The following is a 26,080-nucleotide window of genomic DNA, read 5'->3' on the forward strand; positions in this document are numbered from 1 at the left end:
GGGAGCCCCGGGCGCCGGAGCCCGCCGCCGCCGCCATGCCGCTGCTCTTCCTCGAGCGCTTCCCGTGGCCCAGCCTCCGCACCTACACGGGTCTCAGCGGCCTGGCCTTGCTCGGCACCATCGTCAGCGCCTACCGCGCCCTCAGCCAGCCGGAGGCCGGGTCCGGTGAGCCGGAGCCGCTAACGGCCCCGCTGCAGCCCGAGGCGCTCGTGCCGTCGCGTCTGGCCGCCGGCGGCCCCCGGGCCCGCGACGTGGCCCAGTACCTGCTGTCGGACAGCCTGTTCGTGTGGGTGAGCGAGGCTGCGGGCCGGGCGCGGGCGGGCGGGCGGACGGGCGGACGAGCTAGCGGGGGCCGTGGCCGGGCGCTGAGGAGAGGGGCGGCGAGGGGGGGGGGGCGGGCACGAGCTGACCCCTCGCGTGGGGCTGGAGGCCGAGCGGTGCTCCGAGCATGGCGAGCCGCGGAGGGAAGGGGCCGGGTCGCCCGGCTGAACGGCCGGCCCATGAAAGGGCGGTCGGGCCCGGCCCGCGGACTCCAGGGCAGCGGAGCAAGAGCCGGGGCCAGTGGCGCCCGGCTCGGCGGTGTTGTGGGCGGGTTCTCGAGGAAGCGAGGGCCGAGAGTTAGGGAACATTTTAAGCGTTTGGACGGGTTGGGACAGACATTTAACTCTAAAGAAGAAGACAACTTTGAAAGGTTGCTATTTGGTAATGGATTACCCTCCGGCAGGCGCTGTGGAACGAAGCAAACAAACCAGCTGCGTTCTTTTTCTTTTACCTGGTGGTTGGTGACTGTTCCCTCTGGTGACTGAAGGCAGCAAAACATTCTGATCAGTGCGGCAGCGTCTGCTTTGAACTCGATTTCTCCCTTAGCGGTCCATTTTCAAACAGGGTTTCTAGTTTGTTCTGTCCGGGCGAGATAAGCAACGTTCACATGGCACAAGTACTGTCTTCGTTTATTACATCATTTCAGGCTGGGCAGATGTGCGGAAATTTTGCTCTCACCTTGCACTTGAATGGCTCGTCTGTAAACCCTCGGAAATATAAAACAGTTGCTCTAGGATTTAAAATTTGTCACTTGGATTTACTATGGCTTGTGGGATCTTCTCTCCTCGGAGTTCTCGCTTGGCGCCTAGAGCAAGCTGAGAATGACTGAGGGGTTAATATTCTAAGTTGGTGGAATTATCAGCAACTCATTTGTTATAATTACTCCCACTGTGCTTCATCAGGAAGCAGAGGGATTTGTGAACTCCGGGGGCTGTAGATTAAGCCGCCCGGTCCTTTGATAAATAGTTTAACAGGAGGCAGTGAAGAGTGAAGTTCCCATTTCTCTACTCCTGTATGTGTAGAGATGAGCCATTCTTTACCAAATGGAGGAGAGAAAGAATTCAGTTCACATCACATCTTGTTTAATTTCAGATCGCTGTGCATTTGTGTGACAGGGTAAACAACTTAGAATTCCGTGGCGAGAGCTTTCGACCGACGCGAAGACTGTAGGGCAGTCCTTGATGCGCTCTTTTCAGCCTGAGATAGCAGGACGCTCAACAGGAACCACTATTGTACCATAGAACAGACAGTAGTATTGTTTAATGATTTTTTTTCTTAATCATAAATTTCTTCTTGCAGAACCCAAGTTCAAATTCCAAGGTTAATACCGCTTCATAAAACATTACTCAAGGCCTTTTGGTTTTTCTGAGAATCGTTTTTAAGAAATGTTTTTTTTTTCTTCCTACAGTCTTGCCGCATGCAAATTGGTCATTCCCCCGTCCCCCCCAGTCATTATTATTTCTCAGTTGAACTTGGTGCAGTTTTTCTTCCACCTCTTCTGGAGTTTTGACGTGCTCGTTTTTGGCGTCCCGACTTCTTTTATGTGCCCAGAACTTTCTTTATCATCTTGCACCCACTTTGTGCTGGAGCAGTTTTGTTCCTGCACCCCCAGCACACTTCCCCTGTGGCATGACAGCTAGCGTTTCTGAGTGACTGTGGGGTGGGCCTTTGTGGATGCTTCTTGAGCCCCACTCATGGGCATTTATATAGTACTCCCCAATAAAAACAAAAATGAAAACCTGCCAAGGCCAAGCTAGATGGGCAAGAACCGGGCTTTTGTCAGCTGCAAATCTTATTAGTTACTGTGTTGTGCTTTAGGCACAACTCTTTGTAGAACACAGTTCAGCCTTGCAGGAGGTTTTGTATTAGCACACTCAGTTCAGAACCTTTCAGAGATGCTATTTTCAGCTCTCTGGAAGACACAGCTGTGAAGAGCACTTTCCCCTACCCTCACATGACTCATATGTAAATAAGGCGAAACATGCGAGGTGCTGGTCGATGCACACACAGCACCCGGTGGGGCTTGGAGATGGGGAAGGACCAGAGCGGGTGCTGTGGACACTGAGCCGCGAGGTGGCAAGGGGCCTAAGCTGTGAACTGGGGCGAACAGTATTGGGGAGGAGTTCTGCAGAGCGCTCCCTGACCTAGGCAGCTCTACCGACTTGAAAGGGAGATTGAGAGGGTGAAAAGTAGTACCTGGGGTACCAGGAGGTAGCCCTGCTGTGAGAAAGGAGGTGAGAAACCTTTGAAGCTCTTACTTAGCTCCAGGTGTGGGGCCCAGGCTAACTTATAGCTTGTGGCTGCGCTTTTGACAGCCTTCTTTGGGGTTCTCACTCTTCTGCCACATGCGGTGAGAAAAGTAGGTGGAATTTCAGAACTGGCCAGGTCAGTTCTAAACTTAAGAATTTAAAGGACAGATTCTACCAGTTCATACTTCTTTTATTCTTCTTGTTGAGACAGGATTTCTGGGTATAACAGCCCTGGCTGTCCTGGAACTCACTCTGTAGACCAGGCTAGCCCCCAACTCATGGTGCTCCCTCCGCCTGCCTCTGCCTCCTGAGTGCTACCACCGCTTGGCTACAAATTTCGTAATTCAAAGGTCAGAGGAAACCGACGTGATAGACAGTGAAAGTAGGTCTCCGGCCACCTGTTTCCCATTGCCAGGTTTTTGTAATTGGTGCTGGCCTGAAGTGGGAACCTACAAAACATCCAGGTTGTCTCAAGTAGTTTACACAGTTCATTTCTATGGATTACACATGTATACATGTGAAAACTCTTCTGTTTCTCACCTGCATCTGCCTCCCCCCCCCCTTGTGACCTGGATGCGCCTTTGAATTTTTATCTAAAGTTACCTTGACACACCAAGTACGTATCCCTTCCTGGGCTGATGTTAGTGCCTCATGTAGATCTCCTGGATGAGTGTGTATTCAGTGAAGCCTTCAGTGATGGACTCGTGCTCCATTTTTCTGCTATGATACAGGCGAAACCTTTTAGCTTGTTTGGATTCTGCCTGTGAGAAAAAATTAGTAAGCTGTACAGAGCAGATAAAATATTAAAATAGCTCTTCACTGTTGTCTGAGCGAAAAGGAAGCGGCTGCTCAGATCAAGCTTGCTGCAACTGAGCTTCGTGCGGGGTTTGTTTTTTTTTGGGGGGGGAGGTGTTTTTTATTTTTATTTATTTTATTATTTTTTTGGAGACATGGTTTCTCTGTGTAACGAACCCTTTCTGTTCCGGAACTCACTCTGTACCAGGCTGGCCTCTAACTCAGAGATCTGCCTGCCTCTTCCGAGTGCTAAGCTTTGATCTTTATGGTTCTTGGAGACTCAGTTTGTTCCATAGTTCTGGGGCTGGAAATCTGGGCTGGTGTCAATTCTGCAAGAGTGTCAAAGGTATCTGATTTGGCATATACTAGAAAGGAAGAATGCTCCAGTTAGGACCCTTTGAGTTCTTCAAGTGTGTTTGGTTTCTTTTTGTTTTCTAATTTTGGAGACCAAGTCTGGCTGCTCAGGACAGACTGTGCTGCCTACTCTCAATGCCAGTGTTTGTGCCTCAGCCTCCAGTGACAGGACTGTAGACTTGGGCCACCATGCTTGGTGCCACAGTTATATTTGCAGCTGAGTTGGAGAAGTCACTGCGTTTATTGGAAAGACACAATACTTGTGAAGTTAAGACTTTTTTCTTTAAAAATTGTAAGGCTTATTTTATGGGTATGAATGTTTAGTCGGCATGTATAAGTGTGCACCACATGCATGCCTAGTGCAAACGTTTGGAGGGCAGGAGGTGGCATTAGAGTCTCTGGAGTTCTGGATGGCTGTGAACTATTATATGGGTGTAGGGAGCTAAGTGGGTCCTCTGCAAGAGCAACAAATGCTTTTAACCTTCAGCTGCAAGACTTTTCCCTGTAACTAGCTATGGAATCATCCATAGTCGTTGCAGTATTGTAGGAAAGCACTATTCAGAACCTTCAAATAGTGTTAATTCTTCCAAATCTTTGTTGGTTTTATTTTCTTATGGATGTTATTTTTTTAAATACATTTTCTTCCCAGGGACTATATACTTTTTTCTGCCCCTCCTTTTCTTCCCTCCCTTTCCTCTGTTCTTTGAGGCAGGGTCTAGTTAAGTAGCCCTGAATTTGCAGCCCTCCTGTTTCAGCCTCTCATGTAGTTCGTACCGTAGGTCTGTCACCAGGAGTGACTCCATATGCTTTTTCAAGCCCTGTTTTACTTAAACATGCTAATTTTCAAATCTCCCATTTAGATTAAAATAGAAATGTTTATCCATGAGAGACTTACTGTTGAAAGTGGGAGACAGTATAAATTGGAACTTTTAAAAAAAAAACTGAAGAAAAATCGTGTGTGTGTGTGTGTGTGTGCAGGTCCAGTGGAGGCCAGAAGAAGGTGTTGGATGCCCTGAAGCTGAAGTCCCAGTGCCTGTGAACCACCACGCGGTTGCTGGGACTTGAAGAAGGGCTTATGATAGAGCAGGAAGTGCTCTTAACTGCTGAGCGATTTTTCCACCTTCCAAAGAAACTTTTTATACGTATTTTTTAAGTCAAAAACTTTAAAAAGCTTAACTGAAAGTGATAAAATTAAGTTTTGTTTTATGGCTTTGGTACAGTGGTGCTGTTTGGGATAGAGAAGTAATGATAGACTCTAAGTCTGATTTTTGAGTTCAGGTTCAAGGTCTTCGTTTTCTACCTTTCTCCTGTCCTTGAGCACTTACTGAACGTGTTGCATTTGTGTGTTTGAACTCATGTGATGCTGAGTAAACCAGGAAGAGCCCTTTTTAAAAACATCTTGCAGTTAAGCTGGGGGGGGTTTAGCTGATTTTTAAAAATACCCCATTTGCCTGCTGAAGACAGATTTGGTATGAGGGTTGTGGTTGTGGGTGACATTTCCTGTGCTTTATATGACTGAAATTCTCACTGACTGGCAAATCCAAGGGAAGTGCTCCTCTTACAAGTCTACATCAGTGCCTTACAAATGAGCATTGTCAGGTGTCAGTTTATTTATTATTTAAATAAATAAAAATTATTTAAAATTTTATTTGAGATTTTATGTATTATGTGTATGGGTGTTTTACCTGTGTGCATGGTATGTTTGTCTACCACTTGTGTGTGTGCAATGAAAGGTGTTGGTTTTGAGACTGGCAGTTGTGGGACACCGCATGGATGCTGGCAATCAAACCCATGTCCTCTAGGAGAATAGCCAGTGCTCTTAACTGCTGAGCCATCTCTAGCCCACTCCATTTTATAAAGATTTTATTTCATATTAAGTATGTATGTGTGTCTGTGCACCTACGCTGTGCCCATGGAGGCCAGCAATGGTAGATTTTTTTAGACCTAAAGTTACAGGCAGTTGTGAGCTGCTCAACATGTGTGCTGGGACCAAACTGAAAGTTCCTTATAATTCTAGGGTTTGTTTTGTTTGTGGCTGGCCTGGAACTCTGAACTTACAGAGATCTGCCTGCCCTGCCTCCCGAGTGCTGGGACTGAATGTGCGCACTGGGTTGTTCTCAGCTGGGTTCCCCACCTGATTAATCAAAGATTTAAATACCAAATAGTTCTTTCCCCAAGGTGGAACTATTTTTATTTTATTCCTTTAAAAATATCTTCTTGGCCCCATTGGCAACAGAATAGAACTAAACGTGATTGAATCTTTTTGTACTGAGTTAGATCTCCAGTGTGTGTTCTGCCACACGAGTGTGTGCTGGGAGATACAGAGGCTGCCTGCTGGGATGTGAGGGGCTTGCTGTCTTACAGGGCCTTTTCATCATATTCCCTCTCTTCCCTCCCTCGCCCATTATAGTTTGCTTTTAAAAGTAGAGGGACAACCAGATGGACGTGGTGGCACAAGCCTATCATCCTAGGGCTTAGGAACTGGAGCTGGGAGAATAGGAAGTTAGTTCAAGGCCAACCTGGGGGGCATTAGAATCTATCTCCAAACAATGGCAGGAGCCAAAGTAAGGGAAAGATGACTTGCCCATTTGCTGTTTAGGTCTGAAAATACCATTTTAAAATTATTTTCAAGAAGGAAGTTTTCTCAGCAAATGGAAGAATGCCTTGGTTTTGACACTGGTGTCACAGAGTATTCTTCATTCTGTAGTCCTGACTTTTTTCCAGACTGTGTGTCTTCCTACCCTTCCCTGTTTGTCAGGGCAGCATTTTTGAGTTCTGGATTTTACTGATCATGATGACTTCTAGACCAGTTAGCCAACAGCTACCTTAGTGTTCATGTAGGAACGAAGGCACATACTTCTGCATGGTTATTTATTTGTTTATTTATTGAGACGGTGTCTGGATTGGGCTTCCAGTCCTCCTGCCTCAGCTCTCCTAGTGTATGCATTCCAGGTGTGTGCCATCATGCCAAGCTTGGTACATACAGTTTTACAGAAACAGCGCAGAGTTTCTGTTGTGTCCTGTCAAGTTGGAAGGGAAGGGTGGTCTGCTGGAGGGTACCCACTGGGATCAGGGGTCTGACTCAGTGAGCTGTGAAGCTGGTGCTCCTTTCCCCACGTCCCATCCTTGTTTAGCTTTGATAGCACTTAGTTTGTACTGGTAGAAAACCAGAAAGACTCTGTTCTGGGAATGGCCATCTAATTCCTCATAGGAAACATTACACTGTGTTTGTATTTCACCAGAACTAAACTTCCTTTCTTTCTTTGATATGTGTACAGGTTTTGGTGAACACTGCTTGCTGTGTTTTGATGTTGGTGGCTAAGCTTATCCAGTGTATTGTGTTTGGTCCTCTTCGAGTGAGTGAGAGACAGGTAAGCAATCAGATTTTTTTTTTTTTTTTTGGTTTTTCGAGACAGGGTTTCTCTGTAGCTTTGGTGCCCGTCCCGGAACCAGCTCTTGTAGACCAGGCTGGCCTCGAACTCCCAGAGATTCGCCTGTCTCTGCCTCTCAAGTGCTGGGATTAAAAGACGTGCGCCACCACCGCCCGGCAAGCAATCAGATTCTTGCAAAGAAAATTTAAAAGCACTATTAAATTTGGTGTAATTTCAAGTATATAGAAAAGTTCCATGAATACTACCAAGAACTCCCGGATGCACTTTATCCAGAGTCACTTTTTAGTTTTATTCGTGTGTGTGTGAGTGTGTGTTGCGTATATAAATGTGCTCACCTGTACTTGGCACATATGGAAGCTAGAGGAGAATTTTAAGTGTCCGCCCCTATTTCTCTACTTGAATGTTTCAGCTGGGGGTTCTTTACTGAACTGGGGGCTCAGTCATCAGTGCTTGTAGTACTGAGCCATCTTTTAGTCCTTGGAGTCACTTCCTGCTTACATAGATTTTCTGATCCATTTGGAATTAAGTCTGGACATCATACAGTTTTACACCAGATACTTCAGAATATGTTCCAAGAGCAAGGATAACTTCCTGAGTATTCACAGCACAGTGATAAAAATTAGAAAAGTTAGCCTTGATAAAATACTTTAATTATACTCTTGATAGCTAGTCTATCCCATTGTAACTTTTTCTCCACGATTTTTTGTTTTATTGAAACAGGACCTTGCTATGTAGTTCTGCAGGCCTGGAACTTGCTTTGTAGAGCAGGCTGCCCTTGAACTCACAGTCCTCATGGCTCAGCCACCCTTGGTGGGATTATCCTTACTTCTGGCTCAGAAGCTCCATTTGATACTTGGTTCTTCATTCTTTCTGAGCTAGAAATGGCCCAGGCCTGTGGCAGGCTGTCTGAGTGGCAGCAGTGGGCCTTCAGTGTTTTGTTTTCTCTAACGTGTGTGATGTCAGGTCAAAATTTACAGTAAATGTAAATACCTTCAGGTATTTGAAACTCTTGTTATTCCCCCAACTTAGCCTTTTCAGTATAGAACACATCTTTATGCTGTTTTTTGCTGGCTTATTTTATTATTAATGCCACCCAGTAGCATTTATTAAGAACTATTTGAGAGCTAAGCAGGGATGACATATGCCTTTAAATCCAGCACTTGGAAGGCAGAGGCAAGTGGATCTCTGAGTTTGAGTCCAGCCTGGTCTACATAGTGAGTTCTAGGATAGCCAGGACTAGACAGAGAAACCTTTTCTCAAAAAACAAACTAACGACAACAAAAAAGAACTATTTTGATTTAAGACTCGAAGAATTGGCATATATTTGCTCTGTGGGTGCTTAAAGTTTAAAAAATAAGACTAACATTAGAGACAAAGACACTGACTACCTAAAATGGTATAAATACTAACAGTTAAGTAGAGCCTTAGAGCATGAGAGGGGTCTCTCTCTCTCTCTCTCTCTCTTTTTCTCTCATATTAAATTATTTTAGCCTACTTAAAAAATACTTATTTTATTTTGTGTTTTGCCGTGGGTGTCAGATCTTCTGGAACTGAAATTACAGACAGTTGTAAGCTGTCATGTTGGTGCTAGGAATTGAACCCGTCCTCTGGAAGAGCAATCAGTGCTCTTAACCACTGAGTAATCTCTCCAGCCCCTCTCTTTCTGCTTTTAAAATTTTATTTTTTTTATACCAGTGTTTTACCTACATGTATGTAAGTGTACCATTTGTGTGTCTGGTGCCCATGGAGGCTAGAAGAAGGAATTGGATCCCCTAGAACTGGAGTTAGAGATTACAGAGGGTTGTCAGCTACTGTGCAGGTACTGGGAAGTATAAAGTTGTGTTGTATTCTTTATAAGAGCAGCAAATGCTTATAAGCACTTAACATCGACCCAGCCAGAGAGTTTTGATTTTAAATATATTTAAAGCATTTAATGCATTTAAAAAAAGCTCTTTACAGGCTGTGTGGTGGTGGTACATTCCTTTATTCCCAGTGCTCAGGAGGCAGAGGCAGGCAGATCTCCAAGTTCCAGGCCAGCCTCAGGTAGAAAACGAGTTCCAGAACAGCCAGGTCTACACAGAGAAGCCCTGACTCAAAGAAAGAAAGAAAGAAAAGAAAGCACTTTACATTTATTAAGCCCCTTAATTCACCACCTATTCTGTGAGACTAGGCTGTTATACTAAGACCTATTTTATGCTTGGAAAACTAAAGCATGACGTGTCAGTGACCCCACACTGTACAGTGGCACAGCCAGGAATCACAGCCAGGGATATTTCAGGTTCTTCTACTTTCCCTGCCTAGGGAACAGTCGTTCACCCTGGATTCCAGGCTTACTGTGTTGGGGTGTGGTGTTCAGAACCAGGGTCCACACTATCCATATTCACTGTGTAAGGGCAGCAGGAGCATTGCTGCTGGTGTCTGCCTTTGCAATGGATAGAACTAGTTAACTTTGTTCTCTGAACTCAAGGTATCTAATCAGAGTCACATTTAAACTCTCAAAGTAATTCTATTCTTTGTGTTGGGGTCCTGCTGACCTCAAACTCAAGACCTTCTTGCCTTTGCTTTCCAGTCCTGAGTGATGGGATCACAGGTGCCACTAAACCGTATCCCCAGCTTTAACTTCAACTTGTAAATGTTTGTACTCCTTAGAAATTGTGTATGAAAGTATCATTAGAAGTCGCGTTTTCACTGAGCGGTGGCACATGACTTTAATCCCAGCACTCAGGAGGCAGAGACAGATGGATCTCCGAGTTTGAGTGCAGCCTGGTCTACATAATAAGTTCCAGAACAGCCAGGGCTACATGAAGAGAGCCTGTCTCAAAATAAAGAGGAAAAACAGTCATATTCGTTCATTCTTATCTTTACCCGGATTCTTACCCTTCCATCAATAGCTGGGTAATCAGATATTTTAATATTTGTAAGAGCTAGGACTCATTTGCTGTCCCCTTGCCTTTTCCTCTGCCCCAAGAAAGTGACAATTTTTAAAACTGAAAGTTTCAATTTAAAAAAGATGATAAGGACTGGATGACTCAGCACCTTATTGCTGTTGCAGAGGACCAGAGCTTGATCCCCAGAACCCACATGATGGCTCACCACCACCTGAAACTCCAGTGTTGGGTGTTCTAGCACTCTGACCTCTGGGAGTACCAGGCATTCACGTGGTGCAGATATAGCACGCAGACAAAACATTTGTACAGATAAAACAATTAAAAAAATAATATAGCAAAGAACATAATCTACTGCTTATGGCACACCTTAACTGCTGTTTAGAAAGTAGATGGCTGTTCTTAAAAAAATAAGACCTTTGTAGTCTTCTTTTAAATAGTGTTGAATTAGAAACTCATTCGAATATATGTATTTTCATAAAGTATTTTTTGAATAAGGGAGAATTAAAAACAGTCTCTCAGTTACTGTTAAGTCAGTATACTGATATATCTAGAGAACATTTACCTACAGTGATAAAGTTCTCACATTAATATGTGAGAAAAAAGTGTCCAAAAATAAAATATTGCATATTGGATGAAGAAAAAAATAAATATTAAGGGCATTATTTTATTTCTAATCTGCTTTTGGTTTGGTTTTAGGTCTTTTTTTTTTTTTTTTTTTTTTCTGTTAGCCCAGATTGGCTTCCCAAGTGCTGGAATTGCAGGCAGGCACAACTATACTTAGCTGTGTGGATAGACGTAGTTTTAAATTTTTTATTGTTGTTTTTATATTTTTATATTTTATATACTAGCAAGTGACCTTTTAATTTTTATTATTTTCTTGTGTGTAGTGTGTGTATGTTATATACGTTGTGGGTGTGTGCATGTATTTGCATGTGTCTGGAGGCCAGAGGTTGACTTTAAGGGACTTTCTCAATTGCTTTCCACCTTTTTTTCTCCTTAAGATTTAAAACATTGTGTTCTTTTTGTGTATATGTCTGCATCAGTTTACTGCACAATGTGCCTTGTGAGCTGCCTGATGTGGGTGCTGGGAATGGAGTCCAGTCAGATACTCTGCAAGAGCAGTAAGGGCTCTTAACCACAAACCTTCTCTCTAGCCCTTTCTATCTTATTTTTCTGAGACTGGTTTTCCTGAACCTGGAGCTCTAGCTAGACTGGCCAATGAGCTGCAAGGATTGGCTGTCTCTGCCCCTCAGTACTGGGGTTACAGACAAGTGTGCTTCTCCACTGGCTTTTACTTGGGTGCGAGGGTTCCAAATTCAGGTCTTCATGCTACGTGGCAAGTACTGCACCTACTGAGCCATCTCCCAAGCCATGCTTAATATTTTATTTAGAAAATCTAATATTTTCTATTGTTGATTAAGTCAGAGTGCAGAAATAATATAAATCAAAAAATCAATAAAAAAATTGTTGAAGTAATACTGATAACCCTTGCTGATATTTTCTACTGTACATGTAAACCTAAAATATTTTGCGTAAGGACTAGACTAATATAACTGCTTTTTTATTGGCTGAAACTTCCTGGCTGTTCCAGATTACAAGTTTCAGTTCTGAGATGACTTTGTGGCTGTCCGGCTCTATTCTGTGAGGAATGTTCTTGCTTTTGTTACGTTAGCATCTCATACATAGACTTTGTATGATGGAACTCACTTTTACCCACTTTTTTCTTTTTAGCATCTCAAAGACAAGTTTTGGAATTTTATTTTCTACAAGTTTATTTTCATTTTTGGTGTGCTGAATGTCCAGACTGTGGAGGAGGTGGTGATGTGGTGCCTCTGGTTTGCCGGACTTGTTTTTCTGCACTTGATGGTTCAGCTCTGCAAAGACCGATTTGAATATGTGAGTTTTTAGCCACCTTTTTTATTGCTCAGTCGCATGTGTGTGTGCCAGGTTTGATGTAAGAAGTAAAGTGAGAAAGGCACAGGCTACATGCTTGGGATAACTCAGAGGGGACTTCTAGGTCATCTGACACAGCCTCTTTCTGGAGGAGCTTCTGCCACAGCTGTAGGCCACCCCGCCCTCACTGTCATCCCCCAAACTCTGTAGTCACCCCCACCACCCTTATCTTAGGTCAGGAACTGTGATTGTTTACAGCTTGAACTTTTCTGGATGTTTCCTGTTTTTTGTTTTGTTTCGTTTCCTCCTCCTTTTGCCCTGGTTGTGGCGCTTTTCTTTCTCACTGGGTGTGCTGGTTTTCTTGGTGTCAAGACTGAATGAGCTGTTTCTATTTCCTGTTTGGGTATAAGATCAGCCTGTGACTTGAGGTCAGACCTGCACAGCAAGCACCTGATACAGGCTGAGGCAAACAGGTTTGAAGTGCTGCCTCCCAGTTGAACCCACTCTATGACCTGTGTCCCTCTCTTTACTCAGTGTTCATGGAGATGGCATTGCACTTCTTCCAGAGTTAATCTCACTCTAGAAGGGTTTCATTCTTGTTACAAATAGGAGTTTCCAGCCTTCCTTTCTGGGCTGGTTGTAGCCTACACTCAGTACAACAGGAATTTCAACACCAGGTCTCTTTTCCAGGCAGTCACTTGTCCTTGCCTAGTATTAACATGCCATTATGAGTGGTAATCCTGTAATTCCTCTCCATTGTTCTTTTCCTAACAGGCTAATAGGCTGCAAGTGAATTCTAATTTTCCACGATTAGAGCAAGACAAACAGAAACAGCAGAACCAGGATACTGTTCTGGGTCCTATATGTTGTTAGAGGAGATAACTGAACATCCTTCTAGAGATTGTAATCTCATGGTAGAAGGATACTGGAGAATCAAAGTATAGAGTCTGTTGTATCTGATGAATTAAATGATAAAGTTTTAAAAATCTCAACTCATTGCATTTAGGTCATGGTCGAATTTGGGCTTTTCTATGTTAGTGTAGTGCCCCAAGCAAACATAGCAAGCTTGATCTTGAATTCTGATCAACGGGTGGTTGCCGTGGTGGGGCCGTGAACTGTCTCTGTTTTGTTTTGCAGCTTTCCTTCTCTCCCACCACACCAATGAGCAGCCACGGGAGAGTCCTGTCTTTGTTGATTGCTATGCTGCTCTCCTGCTGTGGACTGGCAGTTGTCTGCTGTGTCACAGGCTACACCCATGGCATGCACACCTTGGCTTTCATGGCTGCAGAGGTAAGGTGCTGGGCACAGTCATTAGATTCCTAAACATTTGCAAGGAGACCAGACTATTTGAAAAGGTATTTAGTCTTTGATTTTAACTGGCATTCCCTCCCCGCTCCCCACAAGACAGGGTTACTCTATGTAGCCCTGGCTATCCTGGAGCTCGATCTGCCTTCCTGTACCTCCTTGGTGGGATTAAAGGCATGCACCATTACCACCTGGCAGAAAAAGAAATTAATGGCATTTATTTATTTATTTCATGTGTGTGTGCTACAGCATATGTCTAGAGGTGAGAGGACCCGTAAGAATTAGTTCTCTCCTTCCAACCATGTGAGTCTCAGGTGTAGTGACAAGTGCCTTTACTTACTGAGCCATTTTGTCAGCCTGATTTTTTTTTTATAGAGAGTATTTATTTGTTCTTTGACAGTTTTATTCATACAAATAATTTGTCATAATGGTGTTCATCCCGGGTTTTCCCCTGGGCTCCCCCGGACCTCTGCAACATGCCGCCTTTCCACCTTCATGGTCTCTTCCTTTTAACTTTACTGCCCTGTGACTGAGCACAGTTAGCACTTCTTGCAGACTCATGGGTGCAGGCTATCCTCTCTGAATATTTAAAGATAAAAAATTACTTTTTAAAATTTGCAGGAGATACCATTTTTTCTCTGTTCAGTAGAAACCCAATTAAAAAGTAAAGGTTTATTTATCATTATTTTATGTGTATGGGTGTTTTGCCTACATTTACGTCTGTTTACCATGTATATACAGTGCCTGTAGAGGCTAGAAGAGGTTGTTGGACCCTCTGGAATTGGAGTTACAGACAGTTCTGAGCCGCCATGTGTTTGTTCAGCTGGGAACTGAATGTTGGTTTTCTGGAAGAGCAGCCAGTGCTCTTAACCACCAAGTTATCTGCAGCACCCAAAACCCAAAGTTTTTTAATGTCTTGATTTTTTTTTTTTTAGTTTTATTTTATTTTATTTTATTTTAATGTGTCAAAGTGTTTTGCCTGCATGTATGTATATGCACTGTGTGTGTCCTTGGTGCCTTCAGAAGTCAGACGAAGGCATTAGACTCCCTTGAACCAGAGTTACAGAGGGCTATGAACTACCACCATGTGTGTTCCTTTGCAAGAGGAACAAGTTCTGTAAACTACTGAGCCATCTCTTTAGCCTATTCATACTCTTTAAAATCAATAACTAATATATTGCCTTTTCCTCAGTCAAAGACAAACTTCATAATACTTTTACCTATAATGGCTAATTAGGAAAATGAAATATAGCAATTTCTTTCTTTTGTGATTTTAGTGTCCACAGTTTATCTTCAGTGAGCTTATATCTGAAATTATTAAATGGAAAATTCTGGAAATAACAATTCAAAAGGTTTATTTTGTTGTTGTTTGTTTGGTGCTAGCTGTAAACTCAGGGCCATGTGCACTCTGCTACTCAGCTCACACACTTTAGCCCCACAACGTAGAAGCTGTAAATTCTGCACTGTTGTGAGGGCCACAGTGACATGGGTGCTATCCCGGCTGAAACATGCCATTTATTTGTTTAGGGCATCCACAGTGTATATCCTACTCACCTGTGAATCATTTACTGGCCAGTTCAGTCTCTGATCACCTATAGATGTTTCATGGTGCTTTGTCTGAGTATCCTAGTTACTTCTCTGTTGCCATGGTTAAGTACTCAACAAAGGGAGAAAGGCTGAGTTTTGGTTTATAGTTCCTGAGGGATACAGTTCATATTAGCAGAGAAGATATGGCCGCAGGCAGAGATGCATGGTGACAGGAATAGGAAGCTGATTATCACATTGCATCTGCATTGTATAAACAGAAAGCAGCAAATGCATGCTTGCTGCTAAATTCTCCTTCTCTATCTAAATGAAGGGTGCTCTTTTGTTCCCCACCACACAGACCCAAATAATCACACAGAAACTATATTAATTACAACACTGCTTAGCCTATTAGCTCAGGCTTCTTATTAACTAACTCTTACAAATTATATCTTAAATTAGCCCTTTTGTATTAATCTGCGTATCACCACAAGGCTCTGGCCTACCTGTAAGGTTCCGCGTGTCCTTCTCCTTTGGCAGCTACATTGTTTCTCACTGACTCCGCTGACTCCGCCTACTCTCTCTATGTATCTCTTTCAGCCTGGCTATATTCTCTGCTGCCATAGGCCAAAGCAGCTTTATTCATTAACCAATAAAAGCAACACATATACCGAAGGACATCCAACATCATTTGGCTCTACAGTCCAGGGTGTCAGTCTGGGGGGTTTCAGAACGATCCCATAGGCGTGCTTAAAGGCCCATCTCCATCCAGGTGGTTCTAGAGTCTGTCAAGCTGACAGTACTATCACATCAAATAACCTTTATCTGCTTAATAGTGACCACAGTATACAAGAATAACAAATCAGAGGAAGCACAGGTATAAACCAGAAGGGCAAGTTCCTTTAGTATTATATAGTAATGCATTAGTGCATATAGGACAAAGCCGTATATAGCACACCTTTAATCCCAGTGCTCAGGAGGCAGAGGCAGGCTGATCTTTGAGTTCAAGGCCAGCCTGGTGTATATAGCAAGTTCCTAGACACCCAGTGTTATATAGTGAGACCCAGTCTCAGAAAAAAAAAAAAAAAAGGAAGGAAACAACATACCTACTTTGGATAAGAGAGATCTATGTAGTAGCTATACTGAAGCTAGTTATTTATCTTTAGAATGGATTATGTGTAAATATTTAGGAATTTGTTAGAAGCAAGGTTAAAGTTTATTTTTGCCCAGAAGTATTAATTTCAGAGCATAATGTAGTGTCAATAAAATTAGAAAAGGGGGCTGGGCTGGAGAGACAACTCATCAGCTAAGAGAACTTACTGTTGTTGCAGTGAACCCAGGTTTCCTTCCCAGCAACCCACATGGAAGCTTACAGCTGTCCTTAACTCCACTTTCAGGGGATCCCACACCCTCTTTTGATGTCAGAAGGCACTAGGTGTTTACATGGTGTGCATAATGCACATAGGATATAAATTTTTTTTAAATTGAAAACCATCTAAGTATTTAGGGAAAATATTTGTAATCCCAGTTGAATATGTATCTGTAAAAGTATGTAATAGTATTTCCTCTTAAAAAGACCAATTTAGACCGTACAGATATAATAATTAGTTTGCCTTAGATATATTTTATTGCTAAATATTGTTTGAATGATATGCTTATTTGTTTTGTTGTTTTTGCTGATATCTACCTCCAGTTTAATAATTTGCCAAACTAAGCAAAAAGTTATACTTAAAAGTAAACATATTTAAAGTAGCTGAGTGGCTGGGTGTGGTAGAACATACTTAATAGTCGAAGAACCCAGGAGCATCTCTGAGCTTGAGGCCAGCTTGGTCTACAAACCTATCTTCAAGACAGCTAACTTTTGAACTTTAGTGAGACCTTGTGTAAAAAAAAAAAAAAACAAAAAAAAAAAAACAAAAAAAAAACCAAAGCAGCAAACAAACAGCCCCACCCCTTTTTGATTTTTCTAGACAGCATTTCTCTGAAGCTTTGGAGCCTGTCCTGGAACTCGCTCTGTAGCCCAGGCTGATGTTGATCTCACAGAGATCTGGAGTGCTGGGATTAATGGTGTGTGCCTCCACCACCCAAACCCACCCTCCTTTTTTAGGCATGACTCAGTCAGTATACATGGACCTTGAACTCCTGATCTTCCTGTGCTGGGGTTATTGGTATATGTGATCATGTGTGGCTAGAGGGAAAAAAAAATTAAGGTCAGTTTCTATTTTTTAAAAAATGTCATTAGAATCTTTTTTTTTTTTTCCTTGGTTTTTCAAGACAGGGTTTCTCTGTAGCTTTGGAGCCTGTCCTAGAACTAGCTCTTGTAGACTAGGCTGGCCTTGAACTCATAGAGATCCGCCTGCTTCTGCCTCCTTCAGCAAATCTTACTGGCCTGTGCCTGCTGGCAGAGGTTTCTTTCCCACCAGGTCCCGTAGCTATTTAGTCCCAAAGAAATACACAGAGGCTTATATTAATTATAAACTAGTTGGCCTAGTAGCTCAGGTTTTTCTTATTAACTAATTCTCACATCTTAAATTAGCCCATAATTCTTGTCTGTGTTTGCCACGTGACTTGGTACCTTTGTCAGTGAGGCATTCTCATTTTGCTTCCTCTGTGTCTGGGTGACGACTGCAGATTGACCTTATTTCTTCCCAGAATTCTCCTGTTCTTGCCACCCTGCCTATACTTCCTGCCTGGCTACTAGCCAATCAGCATGGTATTAAAACAATACAAGACCATTTGTCCCACAGCATGGGCTACCAGAACCAGCGCTTTAGAGTCTTATTTCTGATTTGATTCCTTATTATCCTTTGTTCTGGTAAATGAAGGGTATAAAAGCCTCAAGATAGAGCTGCTACTCATGTAGGGCAGTCATAGGTGCCATTACAGTGCTGCCCTAGTGGGATACCCTTTCAGTAACCAGTCATGGTGACTTGGTGTTGTGTCAATAGAAGATTGTTAGACAGTGAGGAGGACCTCTCGTCATTGTAGAAGGTATTCTTGGGAGATGGGGAGGGACAGCTGCTCATTATTCTCAACTGGAAAAGGTTCAACAAAAGTGAGGCTCCTGTGTTGTGAAAATATTCCATGGCAATGGGACAGAGGAAGTGAAAGGGTGATAAATTTGACCCATCTACTTTTCATCTTGTTTTAGTTTTTTTTTATAGAAATCTGCTTTTTAACTAAACTAAGAAGGATTTCTCTTTTGCAGTCTCTTCTTGTGACAGTGAGGACAGCTCATGTGATTTTAAGGTGAGCAGAAATTTTGGATGATTGGCATTTACTTGTTCAGTTGATTTTGAGATTAATGGTTTAAAATAGATGAAAGTGTGACTAAGCTATAACATGTTTAAAGTACATTTTCTTGTAACAGTAAGTTAACACATTTTTCTGTCTAAATTGTAGATATGTAATTCACCTCTGGGACCTCAACCATGAAGGGACTTGGGAAGGAACGGGAACCTACGTGTATTACACCGATTTTGTCATGGAGCTCACTCTCTTGTCCTTGGACCTCATGCACCACATCCACATGCTGGTGAGTTGCCCAGGAAGAGGGCTGACAGAGGGCCGAGGGGTTCAAGACACGAACCCTGGTTTGTACATTAAAGAAACAAAATGTTCAGTAAAAATACTCAAGTAAAAGACTTGAGTATCATTGGGCAGCCTTCGTCTTTGGTGGCTGGGTGCAGAACACTGCTCTGCACTGCTTTGGTTGGTGCCTGGCTCAGGAGGTTTGCTGTGCCAGGGGACTTGGTTAACTCTACTGACAGTCAGGTGAGCTTTCTTTAAGCACGATAAAAGGGGTTTTTCCTTTAGTGTCTGTGGTTTTTTTCTACTGAATAGTTTCTCTGTAGTGGTACTGGCCTTTACCTCCTTATAGGTTTTTTTTTTGTTTTTTTTTTTAACCTTTGTAATGAAAAACAAATGCTTGTACTTAATATCTACTGCTTTAAGTTGGTGTGTCAGAAATGTCAGTGTTGAAGCAGGGCCAGTCTTACCCATCTGTAATTCCAGCACTTGTGAGGCAAAGGCAGGAGAATCATCAGGTCGGGACAGCCCTTGGTACATACCGAGACCCTGTCTCAAACCCAAGGACTCTGTAGATGTAGCTGAGGTGGAACACCCGCCTAGCATATTCAGTGCCCTGGGTTTGTGGTTCCCAGCACCACAGAAGGGAAATATAAGCCTCCTTGACAGGTGAACATTTTTTAAAAAATCTACTAGTGTGCTGGAGAGATGGCTCAGCGGTTAAGAGCACTGACTCTTCTTCCAGAGGACCTGGGTTCAATACCCAGCACTCACAACTGTCTGTAACTCCATTTCCATGGGGATCTGACACCTTCAGACATACAAATGTGCACATACAAAAAAAAAAATCTAACTAATGATGGTGAGACCCAGTGTTGTCATGGGGACTTATTTATAAACTCGTCACAGTAACATTCAAGTCACTGGCAGAGTGGAGAGTGCACATTTATAAGTTAAAGGGCCAGTGAAATGGGCTCAGAAGGTAAAGGTGGGTGCCTCATGACAAGCCTGACAACATGGAGCTTGAGCCCCAGGACCCACATGGTGGAAGAAGTGAACCAACTCCGCAAGCAGTGCTCTGACCTCCAGAAATGGTCACTTTCTGGTTTTGTTGTTGTTTTGTTTTGTTTTAAGAGTCAGGGTTTCTCTCTGTAGCGTTGGTGCCTATCCTGAACCTAGGTCTCGTAGACTGGGCTGGCCTCTGTCTCCCGAGTGTTGGGATTAAAGGTGTGTCATTACAACCACCTGGCCTAGGGTCACTTTCTGAAAAGAAAACAACACTTCGTATTTTTTAATTTTATAAATTTTATTATAAAAAACTTGCAAGTAAATAAACATTATGTATCGAGTTAAACAGATCCAAAGTCTATACAATGTAATGAAGTTATATACATTTAGAATTGACATTTGAAGTAGAAGCTTCACATTTTGTTGTATTTCTCTGCTTTTGTTTTAAAAAAAGCTTTGTTACATTTAGAGTGTGTGTGTCTGTGTGTACATGCACATGTATGTGTGCATGTGTGTTCTAACAACAGTGTATGTGTGGAGGTCAGAGCATTGCTTGTGGAGTTGGTTCCTTTCTTCCACCATGTGGGTCCTGGAGATCAAGCTTGTGGTGTCACACTTGTCAGGAGACACCCACCTTTACTTCTCAGCCCATTTCACTGGCCCTTTAATTGATTCTTACGTATTTAAATACATAGCTTCATAAATTGAGTCCTTTTTGGACATACATTGTTTGCATGTGTTTGCTTATGCAGTACTGGGTTTCAAACCCAGGGACTTATGCATGTCAAATAAGCATCTGCTTCTGAGCTACATTTTCAGCTAATTTTTTAAAATTACTATGTTATAAACGTTGCCTCTGCTAGCAACAGTTCTTCTAAACCATCCAAATACCTTCAGGATAAAACACTTAATCACATAGCTACACCATGATTTAATTATGTACACCCTGAAATGGACTATTTAGATTATATTTGTTAGTTTGCTATTTGAAGATAGTATATAATTAGAAAAAATCATGTTAGTATATTTAAGGTAGTGAAGCTGCTACCTAGATGTGGAAATAACCAGGCTAGCTTAAAGATAGACAAACATATTTTATTTATTATAAGGGGAAAACTCACGCCACAGGCATGGAAGATACAGGCTCTGCTTGACCAAGGGGGAAACTACACAGAGAGCGCACCTGGGTGGTGCACAGGTTTTTTATTTCCTGGTCCCAGAAAGCCACGCCTAAACTAGGTTCCACCTCTTACAGATTATTGGTTAACAAGGCTTTCCCCATCACGGTAGTTATATCCTGCCTTTTTACTCAAAAATGTTATTAGTAAATTAACACTCAAACCTACTTTGTATAAAATATGACATTAAAATATATTTATAAATTAGCCGGGCAATGGTGGCGCATGCGTTTAATCCCAGCACTAGGGAGGCAGAGGCAGGCGGATCTCTGTGAGTTGGAGGTCAGTGTGGTCTACAGAGTGAGTTCCAGGACAGGCTCCAAAGCGACAGAGAAACCCTGTCTCAAAAAACTAAAAAAAAGAAAAAAAATATAATGTTATATAAACACATATAAATATATTATATATAATATACATATATTATATAAACACATATAAATATATTATATAAATATATCATATACAAATTATTCCAATAAATATAATCTATATTTTATATACATCTAGTCCAGTGTAATTCAAATGAACTATTTTATATAAACTTACAATCTACCTGTTCTTCTGTTGGGCATCTTGTTGATGTACATTTTCTTCTCTTATAATTGCATGAATGCTTGGGCTGGGGATATAGCTCAGCTAGTAGAGTGCTTAGCATGAATAAACCCTGAGTTTGATCCTGGCACTGCATAAACTGGGGGTGGGGATGCATGACTATAATCCCAGAATTCAAGAGGAAGAAGCAGGAAGGCTGGGAGTTCAAGGTCATATTTGACTACCTAATGAGTGTCAGGACAATCTGGGATACAGAAGATCCTACTCCATCCTCCAGAAATGCGTGTATGTTTGTGTACATAGAAGTCTGTATGGCTGGACATCTTTTAGCATTAAGCGTTTAATTTTCTGGTTAATTACTCAGGAAAGGTTTCTGGCAGTGGGATACCTCGGCTGATGAGCCAGTGTATTGTTTAGGGCAATCAAATAGATATATGCATTTGCTCACTAAAAGAGTGTTCCATTTCCCTTTCACCTTAAGTAGCTTCTGTTGTACATGCACCTTCATCACTCGCAAATTCACTTGCATGCGCATATGTGTTTGTGTGTGTTTGAGGGTGTACATGTAATTTATATAAATGTTTGTGTATATGTGCTCACCTCACACAGATGTGAGTGTGGAGACCAGAAGTTGATGCAACATGTTTCCTCTGTTGTTCTCCACCGTAGTTTTTGAAATAGGTTTTCTTCACTAGTCTGGAACTCACTTGTGAAGCAGTCTGCTCCATGAGTTTCAGCGCCCTTCTGTGTCTGGGGCTGCAAATGTGCATGGCGGGCCTGGCTTTTCGTGTGGGTGCTGGAGGTCCTAACTCAACGTTCTGCCCACTGAGCTTTCTCTTTAGCCCCTCACTTTTGTTTTTATTGTTTATTTTACTTTCCCCCATCTCTGTTTAGTTGTTTGGCAACATCTGGTTATCTATGGCTAGCCTGGTCATCTTTATGCAGCTTCGTTACCTGTTCCATGAGGTACAGCGGCGAATCCGTCGGCACAAGAACTATTTGCGGGTGGTAGGGAACATGGAAGCCAGGTAAGACAGTCTGACTCAATGTTGCCTGAGTTTACTCTTTTTAACTGTGTGTGCGGTGTTGATCTCGCCTAGGCCAACCTCCTACTTCCTCCCATCATACTCATCCTTTAGACCAGCTTTAAATTTGTAATCTGGCTGCGTCAGTCCCCACTCCAGCTTCCATCTGAGCTCATTTAATAGCAGCACTGCCTCATTCCACCAGAACGTGCTTTTGTGTACTTGTAACTAGACAGAAGAGTGTGCAGGCTGTCATGTCAGACTACCTGTATCCCACGTGGTTGCAGGGTGGTTTGTACTCCAGTGACCTTACCTTCTTTCTGGAATGTGGGGAGAAATATTTTTTGTCACTGTCTGTTGTCACTACTGAGTGAAAGCACCTGTGATCTTCCGCCATCTTTGTTTTGGGAAGGTGTGTCCTGATTGCACTTTGCATGTGCATGTTTATGGGCATGGATCACTCTCTGGAGACACTCACTTGCTAGCCTGAAGCTAACCCAAACCAGAAAGTACAGGAATAGTGGATACACTTTTTGTTTCTCAGGGATGGTTTGGATCTCTGGGGTCTGGTTCCTCTGATATGTCCATAACTGTTCTGAATGTCTAAGGAACAGGTGGGACTGTTACTGTAGGGTCAACTCTTGTGCTGAAGTTTCCCACTTGGTTTTCTGAGGACCATGAAGAACAAAAATACTTTGTTTAACTAATCAGTTTTGCTGTGTAATTGTGCCACTATGGTGGTCAGGTGTGTAATCTGGCGTTCGTTGGATGTGTGTGAAACTGCTGAGCTCCTGCTGAGCCTGTGATGTATTTTACAGGTTTGCAGTTGCCACTCCAGAGGAGCTAGCTGTCAATAACGACGACTGTGCCATCTGCTGGGACTCTATGCAGGCTGCAAGGAAGCTTCCCTGTGGACATCTCTTTCACAAGTAGGAGCTTTGTACAGGGTGCTCTGGAGTGGCCTTCTGTTCCTGGGCTCTTGGCACTTTTTCACATGGATTTGAACATAATCCCAGTAGAAGAGCAAGGATGTTACCTCAGCTTGGCCTTGTTGCTGATGCTGCTTGGAATCTGTGACTGGGTTTTTTCGTTTTTGTTTTTTTAATTCCGAGCCTCCTCTTTTGCCCTCAGTTCATTCTTTACCCACATTTGCCATCTTAATTTCTTTTTTTTTTTAGCTTTCTTCATAATTTTTCTCCATTTACATTCTAAAGTAATAAATACATCCATAATATTTTTTAAAGGGGTTTCATTTTCCAGGGAGAGAAAAATCTTACAGAGACCTGGGTTGAAATGGAACTAGACCAAGGCTACAAGTGATTTGTTAGCAAGGATCACAGGCTCAGCCCTTCCATAAAACTCCAAGATTGGAGAAGATCTCATATTTCAGAGATCTCATCACAGCTGTTTAAGCTAAATAATTATGTGCATAAATTTAGAGTTTTGTTATTGATGGATTTAGAGATTTATTTTTGGCCCCTTGACTATTGAAAAAAAATTTGTTTGTTTGTTTTTCGAGACAAGGTTTCTTTGTGTAGCTTTGGAGCCTGTCTTGGCACTCATTCTGTAGACCAGGCTGATATCAAACTCACAGTGACTCGCCTGCCTCTGCCTCCTGAGGGCTAGGATTAAAGGCGTGTGCACCACCACCACCACCAGGTTTTAATGTGTGTTATCTTTTGTTTATGCTCTGAAACATTTGTTTAATGATGCAAAGATGTGTTTGATTAAATAAAATTCAGTTGTGGTCTTGAGACTGAATCAGCAACTAGCTGACAGGAAGTAGTAGGGAGGAGCCATCTGGAGAAGGGTTTATAAGGAGGGCTGAGAAAAAGCACCAGGACTGCAGGGAGACTCGGGAGGATCTAGGTGAGCTGCTTGCTTTTCAGCCTCTCTGGGAAGCAGGATTCTACTTCAGCCTTTGAATCTTGAGTTCTTTAGCAGGACAAAGATTTAGATAAATTCATAAATTCTCTTAGCTTTGAAAAAGTTGGTGCCTGAGGGAACAGTTTCCTCAGGCTTCGCCTCTTGTGGCTGAACTGGTAGAGCCAGAGTTGCAGTTGCTGACTAGAATAGCCATAGCTTAGAAGTCAACAACCGTTAAAAAAGAGGACACCACTTAACACCTTCAGTCTTTTCTTTTTAATATCAGAAAGGCTTTGGAGCTGGAGAAGCCCATTCAAATGTCCTGACAGACTTTTTTGTTTGTTTGTTTGTTTGTTTTTTGAGACAAGGCTTCTCTGTAGCTTTGAGCCTGTTCTGGAACTAGCTCGTATAGACCAGGCTGACCTCAAACTCACAGAGATCCGCTTGTCTCTGCCTCCCAAGTGCTGGGATTAAAGGCGTGCACCACCACTGCCCGGTCTGACAGACTGTTTTATGTTAGGACTAGGGGTCTGTGTTGGGCTGTGGGGATAAAATGGAAGTATTGAATGAGGTCTTTGTGGAGCTTGCAATCTAATGTAAGAGCTGAACTTGAATGAACTGGCACATTGAGAATGTCAAGTTTAAACTGACCTGTGTGCTTTATAAAAAAGAAATAGGGTTTGAAGTGACGGCACACACTTTTAATCCAGTACTCAAGAGGCAGGCACAGGCAGATCTCTGAAGAGTAATAAGAAAGTGATCTGATTCAGATTTGGAGGGGAGTGACTTTTGAGGATGAGCAGAAGTGACATCTGCGAAGGAAGAATAAGTTGGAGAAGATGTAAGATGAGATGTAGTGGCATTTAAGTTTTATTTTAATAAATAAAGATTGCCTGAAGATCAGAAAGTAAAACAGTCCCACTGGCCAGCCTTACAGACCAGGTTATAGTAACACACACCTTTAATCCCAGCAGCCACAATAACACACACCTTTAATCCCAGCAGCCACAATAACACACAACTTTAATCCCAGTAGTCACAATAACACACACCTTTAATTTCAGTAGCCACACTAGTTGCCATAGAAATCGGGTGGTACACACCTTTAATCCCAGCCCTAGAGAGCAATATAAGGTGAGGGGAGACAGCTCTCAGACACAGCCTCATTCTGAGATTCCGGGAGGCAGGATTGCCATTTCAGACTGAGGTCGAGGTAAGAGCCAGGGGCCGACTGCTCTAGCAGTGGGCAGTTGGTGTGTTGATGGAACTAGGAAGAAGTCAGTATGTGAACTCATGGAAAAGAGGAAGGAGTGTGTCTGCCCAGTTAGGAGTAGTAGGCAGGGTCCTGAGGGCCCCTGGATGGGTGGAATACCATTGAAGGGTTTGCGTAAGGTTGGTAGGTAGAGAGGAATGGTAGAGAGGAGCAGGTTGGTAGATCTCCAAAGTCACTGTTTTGAAGACAAGGCCATGGTTATTTATAACCATATTGGTCAGTAGCTCAAGTAATAAAAAGGAAAGTCACTGAGTAGAGACTCAAGGATGGAAGAGGCTGAATGCTGGATGATTAAGTCCGGTGGGTTCTGAAGTAACTGAGTTGGGGAGATGTGAAGCCGTGCTGCGACGTGGTGTGTGGTAGGTGACTGTGTATTAGAGCGAGGAGACTCTAGCTACCAAAGTCTGCCAGCATTTAGGTCTGGCTAGGGGAAGTAGAAGTCAGTAATAGTAGGAACATAGTCATTCTGGTGACTTCTCACAAATACGGGAAAGAGCAATTGAATCTGTCCTGTCCTTTCCTGTGGTCTTTCCGACAGTTCCTGCCTTCGTTCTTGGCTAGAACAAGACACGTCCTGTCCGACGTGCAGAATGTCTCTTAATATTGCGGATGGCAGTCGTGCCAGGGAAGACCATCAAGGAGAGAACTTGGATGAGAACTTGGTCCCTGTGGCAGCTGCAGAAGGCAGACCTCGCTTAAACCAGCACAATCACTTCTTCCACTTTGATGGTAAAGTGTCTCCAACCTCCGGAGCTCTCTATGGGATTTCTTACCTAAAATGAAATTGTTAGGATTATAAGATGCCCTCTTTATTATTATATTATAAGAACTTATTTACAGCCGGGCGATGGTGGCGCACGCCTTTAATCCCAGCACTCGGGAGGCAGAGGCAGGCGGATCTCTGTGAGTTCGAGACCAGCCTGGTCTAC

The 26,080-nt window shown here is 42.8% G+C and overlaps 1 protein-coding gene across 1 annotated transcript in view; it reads left to right on the forward strand.

Annotated features, from left to right (window-relative positions):
- Positions 1-6: 6 nt before the first annotated feature.
- The window catches only part of Amfr (autocrine motility factor receptor), a 42,137-nt gene continuing 16,063 nt past the window's right edge, over positions 7-26,080 (forward strand). Inside the window, exons 1-9 of the mRNA XM_005345620.1 lie at positions 7-290; positions 6,998-7,090; positions 11,731-11,895; positions 13,030-13,182; positions 17,930-17,970; positions 18,124-18,256; positions 21,882-22,015; positions 22,831-22,941; positions 25,690-25,880. Of these exons, the coding sequence (XP_005345677.1) occupies positions 36-290; positions 6,998-7,090; positions 11,731-11,895; positions 13,030-13,182; positions 17,930-17,970; positions 18,124-18,256; positions 21,882-22,015; positions 22,831-22,941; positions 25,690-25,880 (1,276 nt within the window). The 5' untranslated portion in view covers positions 7-35. The remainder of the gene's footprint in view (positions 291-6,997; positions 7,091-11,730; positions 11,896-13,029; positions 13,183-17,929; positions 17,971-18,123; positions 18,257-21,881; positions 22,016-22,830; positions 22,942-25,689; positions 25,881-26,080) is intronic.

The sequence above is a fragment of the Microtus ochrogaster genome, chromosome 4 (genome assembly GCF_000317375.1).
Source record: "Microtus ochrogaster isolate Prairie Vole_2 chromosome 4, MicOch1.0, whole genome shotgun sequence".
In the NCBI taxonomy this organism is placed as follows: Eukaryota; Metazoa; Chordata; class Mammalia; order Rodentia; family Cricetidae; genus Microtus; species Microtus ochrogaster.